This window comes from Pararge aegeria, chromosome 8, assembly GCF_905163445.1.
Source record: "Pararge aegeria chromosome 8, ilParAegt1.1, whole genome shotgun sequence".
Taxonomy (NCBI): domain Eukaryota; kingdom Metazoa; phylum Arthropoda; class Insecta; order Lepidoptera; family Nymphalidae; genus Pararge; species Pararge aegeria.
Genome location: NC_053187.1, coordinates 13,561,460 through 13,571,148, shown reverse-complemented (window position 1 = coordinate 13,571,148; position 9,689 = coordinate 13,561,460). Strand labels below are relative to the sequence as shown.

Sequence of the window (9,689 nt, the reverse complement as noted above, 5' to 3'; positions counted from 1 at the left end):
AATTCATATTCTTACTCTACTTTATTCTCTTATCTATAGTCCTATCATGTCTTCATGTCAAAGTTTTTATTCAATAAGAAGTCCTATCTCTTCGCTTTACCTTAAAGAGAGTTTTTCCTTGTCATTCTCCTATCGGCGAATGACAACAAGCTTGACATACCCTTATCTCTCTCTCTCATCGCTATAACGAGTCACTCACTGTTTAAACTGTAACACTGTGGAACTAGCTCCCATGGGAAATTCGTCATTCCAAATTTCCATTCACCTGTTTAAACATCGCTTAAAAAAATATTACTGATCTATTCTTGAGTATTAAGTTTATAACAGCACAAAATATATATCATAAAATCTATTATAGTATATATAAATTTATATCGGTATTGTTGTAGTTATTATGTATATGTAGTATGTATGTTAATGTTAGTTTATTTTATTTTTTGTAACATACTTTATGCACCATCCATCCACTTTCAACTTCTTTTTTGGCTTCGCACGCTCAGGTTGCCTTAAAAGATCACTTTTAGTTATAAGGCCACCTTTGCACCCTAGCACTAAGTACTATTACTGTTATTATGTAGTACTGCAATTAAGTGTTTCTATTCTATTCATTACTTTGTGGAGTGGGTGAAATTATTGACCATTCTTTAGAACTATATTTATATGCCTTAATAAATTGTTGTATGATTTTATTGATTCGCTTAATTTTTTTTACATACCTAAGTGTAATAACAGTGGTAAGTGTTGATGCGGTCTAAAATAGTAGCGGGTTGACCTTTTTAGGGTGTTATTTCAGACCCATAAACCCTGATCGGTTTCTACGCTACATCGTACCGGGACACTAAATCGCTTAGACACTGCCGGAATCTCCCACCCAGACCAAAACAGAAAATAACCAGAAATTCCCAAATTGCCCCTGCCGGGAATCGAACACGGGACCTCCAATTTAAATCCACAACGCTCACCGCTGCGCACTGCGCCAAGGCGGTAGTCAATATGAAAATACGTCACGACAGTGTGGAAGGAGTGCCGCTCTGCAGGCTGATTACGTATCGTGCACAAAACACGCAATATGCTAAATCGTATTATGTATCAGCGATTACAAAGCCATAGTCAGTTTGATTTTTTCCAAAAACCGCCTAGAGGCGAGAGCTTTATACATTGATTTTAATTAAAACGTAGAGATGGCTCCAACTCTACCTTCTCTACTATTATCCCGACGAAAGAACCCTAATAAGTATATCAATTTCCGTTCTGTAGTTTGAGTCATGCGCGAATACTGACGGACCAAAATAAAAAAATTAAGGCGCTTCTTCCAATTAAAAATGTTTGTAATGTACCGGAATCTTAGTTTTATAATAATACAAGTTGCGGGCAGCTGTAGTGTTCTTTCCGATATTGCAAGAAAATTTAACCAATACAATTTGGGATAGGTACATTGAAATACTTAAATGTTTTCAGAGAACAAGAAAACTGAGCTGCAGATATTATGTTAAGTATCAAACAAATTGTGTATTTCAAATGAATTTAATTAAAATACATATTTTATAGTTTAGAGGCGGTCTTACTTTACCTTATTTCTAGGTTGTTTCTTAAATATCTATCATTCTTATGTATTACAAAAACAGCTTATGTACAAAATAATATAACATACTCTTATGTTAAATGCAAACTATTATTTACATTCTACTTTGAAGTAATAGTTACACAATGGTCAATTGAAATGGTATTAAATGCAATTAAAATAAAACTTTATTATTTTTAAAAGTTATAAAGTCCAGTACTATTTTTTTTATAGATTCTAAATTGTATTTAACCTTTCCTGTATTGATGTCAAAGTTTTTATTTCATAAGGTAAACTTTTAGAATTATTTCAATCAAAAATTAACATCTATTGCAATAAATTTCACTAAATTAGTTTTTAACAGAGCAGCTGACAATCACCAAGCCACGAAGTCAATTATTTAATAAAAAAAAAGTATATATCTACGATACATATTAGCGTAGCAATTTATAAATCTTTTATGTACCTATTTCGGTAGAATACAAGATAACATTTCTCCGAAATTAATAATAATGACAGGACAAAAATTAATGACACTAAACTGAAACTGTTAATCTTCAAACTTGATGGAATGGACACTTGTGTCGATGGCACCGCCGCGATAAGATCCTCGTTTTTTCTTAGTTTTCTCGTGTTTGAACGACTTTCCACGCGTACGTTTCAAGTCTAAGTTGGCGCGCTCACCCCACGATCCGCGTGCTCCACCCTATGGAAAAGACAGAAACCACGTCATGCAAATTTCCATCTTCTACTAATATAAAGATAGAAAAGTATGTTGTTTGTTTATTTGTTGTGCTCGAGACACTTTTTTCACACAAATTTGTCACGGAGCTTAGAGGATACCTTTCTAGCGGGAAGAAAAACAAATCTTTGTTATGAATGCATGGCTTAACAGATAAATTAATCTCGGCGAAGTTTTCATATAAATAGATATCCAGCAAATTTTGCTTCCCGCAAAGTTAACGGGGGATTTTTAAAAAGCCGAAATCCCGTGCAATATTAACACTGACCTCGTTTAGTGATTATTTAAGTTTTTTTTAATAATTTGAAACCCAATCAACTTAGCTATCAGCTTCAAATTAGTTATTTTAAGTCAATTGACATTTGTTAGTGTTTAGAGAGACTGCTTTCTTGAAAGATTTGCATCTTCAAATCTACTATCTAAAGATCTATGCTAGACTGGTGGATGCGAGCAGGTCCACCCACTTCGGAAGCCTCCCAACAGACCAGATCGGAGAAAATTCAGATATTATATTATATATTCCCAAAATGCCCTCGCCCGGAGATCGATTGTAGTCTCACTTAAAACCACGGCGGTCACTGCTGCATCATGGAGGTCCTCATATAGTTTTTTGCGTGGACGAGACACGAGTTCAAAACTTCATGAACATTTTGTATGAAATAGTTAATACAAAATATTGTGGAATCTACGCTACGGACAAGGCTTAGTCGGGCCTAGCACTTACAATTTCGCGTTTCATATAAACATTAGTACGCCTAACCAACTCGCGTCCGCCAGTTTAGAATTGTTAATCATCCCAAATAGAGCTTATCATGCAGATTTTTGCCTCAATTTATAAGTAACTGAATTGATGTCAAAGGCTAAATTAAAAGTGGACCTTGCAATATAAGTTTGGCATATTATTTCACTTAAACCTACTTTCCTCACCTTTAATCAAACACAATTTTTTTGTTTTGAGAATTGTCTCCTGCGTCAAAGCTTTTCCTATCATTAAATCCTCCCTTGTTGAATCCTCCCCTGTCACCACCCCACGAGTGTCGGTCGCCGCGTCCACCCCTATCGCCTCCTCGCCCACGGCCTCCTCTGTCTCCCCCTCGTCCTCCTCTGTCTCCCCCTCGTCCTCCCCTATCGAACCCGCCCCTGCCCCCACGCCCTCCTCTGTCGTTAAAGCCACCTCGTCCTCCTCTGTCATTATAGCCACCACGTCCTCCTCTGTCGTTAAATCCACCACGACCTCTAAAGCCTCCACCGCGCCCTCCTCTATCGTTAAAGCCCCCGCGTCCGCGATTGAATCCCCCGCGATTAAAGCCCCCACGTCCCCTGTCTTGCCATCCGCCGGAACTGTTGCCCTGATTGCCTTCATCATCTTCACCCTCTTCGTTTTCACCCTCCTGATAGAGAGAGATAATTAAAATCACCAAGACAACCCAGTGTATCAACCGTGCGACGAAAAAGTAAATGCCCGAAAGTGTAAGCCGAGACGCATCCCAAACATAGAAAATCGCGTCGTCGTTTGGCGATTACATGGAGTTGTCTTGGCTTTTGAATTTTAGGGCATTTACCTTAGCTTCAAATGAATTGTCCTTAAGTCTAGGGTCCACTTCTATCTTTTCACTAAGAACTCGCCGGAAGGGAGTCGGTTTACTGTTCTCTTCAACAGTTTTTTCATTTGGTGTAGAAACTACATTGGTACCCTAGAAGCATGTGAATATCATACAAAATGAGTATGTTTAGTGATGTATTATCACCAGTTATTTATACTTGACTACTTCATTACTACTACTACTACTAGTTGGTTAGATCCAACTAATGATAGTACTAAAATTGTATACACTATAAGATGTAAAATAAGCTAAAAGGGTCAAACTCTTAAGAAAAAATTTAAGATAATAATCTCCTAATAATACAGTACAAAATTAACTAACAGGAAATAAAATTAGATAAGAAGATGGTGTAACAAAAAAGGAGATGGTGTACATTCCCAAGAATTAGTTGGTAGACCCTCCTATACAAAAGATATTTATTGAAGTTATACTTCTTTTAGTGTGTTAGGTGACAGTGAGTAAATTTATACGATGCACACACAGTCACAAAAAACCTGAAGAAATCTATCTCAAGGTGAAAGTAAGGACATCTACGTATGTTTGTGTGAGAACAGCAACTGTATTTACAATATATATTTATAAGTAACATTTAAATAAACTTTATTAAACTAGATAATGCGTTATGATAAAACTTTTAATGTATTAAATACCTTTTTCTATTGTTAGTGTCGTTTTATCTACAAACGTAGAATAAGGCGAAAAATTTTTTTTTTTTTTTTTAAGATTTTTATCTTGTTAAAAGAATACTTCTTTGCAAAAGAAGTAAACCTTCTATCTTGTGTAAGTAAGTACACATTTTATATTATATATAGACCTGGGTGTTAAGTTAAGAATAACAGACAAATATTTAATTTAATTAAAATAGTTTAAATACCTTGACAAAGTTACTGTATGGCTTTTTGGATGGTGGTGGGCCATCTTCATCAGATGCTTTCCGCTTCTTGCCACTTTGGAAGCCATTTTGCATTGGCTGCGAAAGAAGTAAAATATGAGTGAATTTATGCTTGAAGAAAGATTACTTTTAAATAGTGAATCTCATATAGTGAATTTTGAATTATGTAAAATAGCAATTTTACCTGATCAGCTTCTTTCTTTGTCACTTTAGTTGGAGGTGATTCATCACTATCATCTTCATCACTACTGTCAGACTTCTTTTGTATTTTTACCTTTTTGCCTGTTTTAACTTCAGGCTTGACTTGAGGTTTTTTTGGTTCATCATCTGAACTGCTGTCACTGTCATCTGAGGACTCTTTTTTGGCAGCTGGCTTAGTAAGCTGCTTCATTGTTGGTTTCTTCTTGTCATCATCACTGCTATCATCACTATCCTCCGATGATGTTACTGGTTTTTTATTTACTTTGCCAACAGGTTTTACTGCAGGAGCTTGAAGTTTGGGTATAACTTTAGGTTTTTCTTCATCACTGCTATCCTCATCAGAAGAAGACTCCTGTTTTTTTCCAATGGGAACCTTAGTGGTTTTAGCAGGTGCCTCAGGCTTTGTTGCAAGCTTTTGAGCAGCTTTTGGCTGTTCATCTTCTGAGTCATCACTGTCATCGGAGGAATCTTTAGCTGGAGCCTTAGCAACTGTTTTAGTATTAGGCACTTGTTTTGGTGGTAGTTTCTGGGCAGTTTTTGAAGGTTCATCACTACTATCGCTGTCTGAGGATGATTCTTGTTTCTTGGACTTCTGTGTAGGTTTAGCTGCTGCTGTTACTTTAGGAGTGTTTGGTTTGACTTGAGGAGTGTTGGGTTTGACTTGAGGAGTATTTGATTTTACTTTAGTTTTCTCATCATCACTGTCACTATCATCTGATGAGGATTCTTTTTTCTTGGCAGGTGTTACAGGTTGTTTGATTGCAACTGCAGGTTTCTTGGGTTTCTCATCATCACTGCTATCTTCACTGTCTGATGAAGAATCAGCTTTTTTGACTGCAGGTTTTTGTTGAGGAATTTTTGCTACAGGTACATTTTTTCCTTTAATAATATTATTTTGAGGTTTAGGCTTGTTGGCATCTTCACTGCTATCTGAATCATCAGAGGAATCTTTCTTCTTGATAGTTTTTGGTACAGAGTTAATTGGCTGAGATTTGACTGGCTGCTTTGTAGGTTTTGCTGTGGCATCTTCTTCACTGTCACTATCATCTGAAGACTCTGTTTTCTTAGCTGAAGCTTTTTTATTTACCACATTATTGACCTAAAAATTAAACTTTTACTTAGCTTATAAGCAAATAATTGTTGAAATGCCTTAATATTATTTTTTAATCAGAGGTAGTGACGAAACATATAATGCTATCATTGATAATCAATCAAAATATATCATCATTTTTAATAAAGCCAAATAATACTTAAGCCAAATTAGAAAAGGAATGATGGATAACATGGCCTCCACAATGAAGGTAGTAAGGCATGTTTAAAGTAACATTTTCTGTTATACAAAATAAAACAGCCTTATTTTAGAACTTAAAAAAAATTATCACATTTAGGATATAAAATATATTTTACATCCTAAATTTATAAAATGTAACTTTATTGACATGTGGGTCATTATAGATACATCATATAAAAGTATGAGTTGTCTATTTAAATATTGGTACTTTATTGAATTCTGGTAAATATTAAATTAATATTATCAAAAATGTGGAGCCAAGCCTAATGTAATAATAGTTAAATGATGTAGGAAGACCGCTTTTTGGAACCTGGCTTCAGTATAGCTAGGTGTATTTTTTTTAAAACAATTTAAGTTATATTTACTATTCATTTTTAAGTTTTTATAATTATATACCTTTGAAGGGGTTTTTGGTTTTTCATCTTCAGAACTATCAGAATCTGAAGAGTCCTTTTTCTTGGCTGCAGGAACACTTTTGGAGTTATTCAAAGGTGTTGGTTTTTTTTGCTCTACTTCACTGTCTGAATCATCTGAACTAAAATAAATAAATAATTTATTATTTTAAATATTTAATTTCAATTAATTTATTCTTAAATAAATTACTATGACAGCTAGCAGATTTCTTTTGGTAAGAGAAACAACCTTGCTTGATCAGATTTTGAAAAACTAGGCCAGTAGCAGTTTGATGACATCCACATATAACTTCTGAAGGTAATTTTTTTCTATGAAAAGAAGAGAAACGCTGACCTAGATTTTGTTGGCCGTTTCGAAAAGATAATACTAAAGGTAGTAGGTAGTTTCAATTAATTGCTGATTTATTATAAAACCACCAGTGAATATTCCAGAGATATAAATTAAAGTGCAAGTTATCAGCAATTTAGTAATAATGGGGTTATGCAACTACCTTACCATACAAACAGTTGGAATTCACTACAATTGGACTATTATTAATCCTTAAAACTTTAGTGGCTATGCTAGTCCATAGCTTAGCCACTCAAGACTAACTTCTGTCTGGCCAATTTACTTGCTGGTACTGATTAAACACGCAAGTACAACTAGACTAATATGGTATACATACCTTTCTGCAGGCTTTTTAGCATTTTGTGGTGGCTTATTATTAATTTTCTTAACTTGTGAAATTATATCAACCAACGATGGCAAATTCTTTTGTCTAGGTTTCTGAAATAAATGTATTCATTAATTATCAAGTTCAAAAATTATTTATTCATGTAGGCTAACAAAGGCACTTGTGAAGTGAACATACAGATATTATGTTAACATAATTGCAAGGTGAACTATGTTCTCTAATTTAAACCTAAAGCTTCCAAATGTACCCAGCTCACTACAAACTTAGACAGATAAGTAAATTTTTGTTATGGTACCACCATGGTAACAAATATTTAATACTTATGTTAAGTGATAGTCAGTTATCCTCAATATTATAAAAGTATTTTTCTAGAAGCTTACATTTTATATAAACTTTAAACTTATTAAGAGATATTTACATTAGGTAATTTGTTATAAAACAATATAAAGGTTCAAGGGAACCTTGCCATCGTTGAATAATGAATTACAAATTTTATGTAGCCAAGTAAACTGCACAACAAATTATATTTTTTATGTCCAATATTCAAATTGTTACAGTTGTCCATTATCTTTTTAAAATTTGTTATATTTGGACATATACTGACGATGGACCATCAATATTTTAACTTTTTAAAATTTATCCTTAATGACTCTTACTTGAACAGCCCTTCTGTTGCAGTAGTAAAATAGAAACAATATCAACCACATTACCCCATATTAAAATGCCATAGAACTTAATGCTGTGAAATTAAATTATATACACAAGCCTAGCAGTTTTATATCTGTCTTAATCTTTTAAACTCTGTATGCTGTAGAGCTAAATCTGTTTGATAAATTATTATTAATGGCCTTCTCACACCTATTAAAATCAACACAGATTGTATTGAAATTATGGCATTGGATTGAATTTGAGCTTTGTATTGTAATATAAGACTAACTTTACAATATTCAAGTGCTAGTAGTATACAGCAATCAACTTCTTCCCAAGCAAAACAAACTCCAAATAATACTGTATTTCACATGAAATATGTCTCACATTTTAATGGCTTAATTTGAGTCAAATTAACATTAGGTGATTTGGTAAGCCCATGGAGCATTTAGTTTCACCCCTGCACCACATGTTGCTGCCTTAGATAATGTTATTTGTTAGCTTAGTTAGGTAGAGCTAATTTAAAGATTCTGTAAATGGGGTTACGTTAAGTGCTTCTACAGAGAGTTTTAAACATTATTTCTTATTAAGAAATAAATTCAAATGATTTCTATAAATCAAGTGTAAAAATGTGTACTTTTGAGATTAACCTGTTTTGTATGTATACTCTGATTTTACACACTCATGTTCTTATTCCTCTCTCTTTCCTTGGATGCAATCCAAGAGGATGATGTTCAAGGATAGAATAAAATATTGCACTAGCGTGGTGTATTTTTCTTTCCTAATAAGGCTATTTGAAAGGTTTGGTGTTTGTTGGCAACTAATATTTGTAAATTCGGGAGGCGCTATTTGTGATAATAATTTAAATTCGGGAGAAATTATTTTGGGATAAGTCCTCTAATAATTTGTTTCCGACAATGCAAGGCTTCTTTTAGTACTAAAAGTATTTATTGAATACACTTTAATTATCATACTTTGCAAAGCACGTTTAAAAAAGGAAACAAAGTTCACATTTCTCCACGAGACTTGATTAGAGCTAAAAATTCATCCACAGGCTTATCTAATTAAATGAAAGAAAGCATTGGGACTCTTGTATTATTTGTAAACTTAATTAATAGAAGTAGGTAGGACTTTAAAATAAATGAACACGTGCGACGGCCACCACTGACACACGTGGTCACTCTTTTGGTTAGTACTCACCGCTTTTGTTTTTGTTAAAAACTTGTCTGCAAGTGATTTATCTATATTTAACAGATACTGGTGGATCAATGAATTAGCCTCAGCTTGTAATTCTGGAGAAACACTCATTTTATCAGCTTTTGTCACGAAACTTGGCCGGCGAGGAAATACCACAACCGCACAGCCTCTTGCCAATAGACAAAAGAAATCTGACTAAAAATAAATGTATATTCAATGCTAAATGGTAAATGTGTTATTTCGACTGGTAACACTGTTGGTCAATAAGTTCGGTTACCAGTTTAATTAAAGTGGATAAGATTATTTATTTACTGGTCTGTTGAGAATGTAAACCGATATAAATACCACATCGGCTTATTGTATAAAATATCTCAGAAGAAATAAATACCTAATTTAAAAAGTATACTATGGATTGACTGGACCTGTTTAATTAATACATCACTCTGGTGAGAACCAGGCCATACCA

General features: G+C 33.9%; 1 protein-coding gene across 2 annotated transcripts; it reads right to left on the bottom strand.

Annotated features, from left to right (window-relative positions):
* Window positions 1-1,508: 1,508 nt before the first annotated feature.
* LOC120625701 (nucleolar protein dao-5) lies at window positions 1,509-9,425 on the bottom strand. 2 transcript variants are annotated; one of them, XM_039892841.1, is made up of 7 exons: window positions 9,227-9,425; window positions 7,370-7,470; window positions 6,688-6,826; window positions 4,984-6,099; window positions 4,782-4,877; window positions 3,866-3,997; window positions 1,509-2,267 (listed from the first exon to the last, which is right to left on the bottom strand). In XM_039892841.1, exons 1-7 carry the CDS (start codon window positions 9,332-9,334, stop codon window positions 2,112-2,114), a joined length of 1,848 nt encoding a protein of 615 aa, XP_039748775.1. In that variant the 5' UTR covers window positions 9,335-9,425; the 3' UTR covers window positions 1,509-2,111. The 2 variants fall into 2 exon arrangements, with proteins under 2 accessions (XP_039748775.1, XP_039748774.1); XM_039892840.1 differs by lacking the exon at window positions 3,866-3,997 and adding an exon at window positions 3,231-3,694 and having other exon boundaries at window positions 2,140-2,267.
* Window positions 9,426-9,689: the final 264 nt, after the last annotated feature.

Coding starts and splice junctions, on each gene's coding strand:
- LOC120625701 (XM_039892840.1), bottom strand. CDS start 9,334: ATGAGTGTTTCTCCAGAATTACAAGCTGAGGCTAATTCATTGATCCAC. Junction 6,827..7,369: donor GCTAAAAAGCCTGCAGAAAG/GTATGTATACCA, acceptor TATTTATTTTAG/TTCAGATGATTCAGACAGTG. Junction 4,878..4,983: donor CAAAGAAAGAAGCTGATCAG/GTAAAATTGCTA, acceptor CTTCTTTCGCAG/CCAATGCAAAATGGCTTCCA.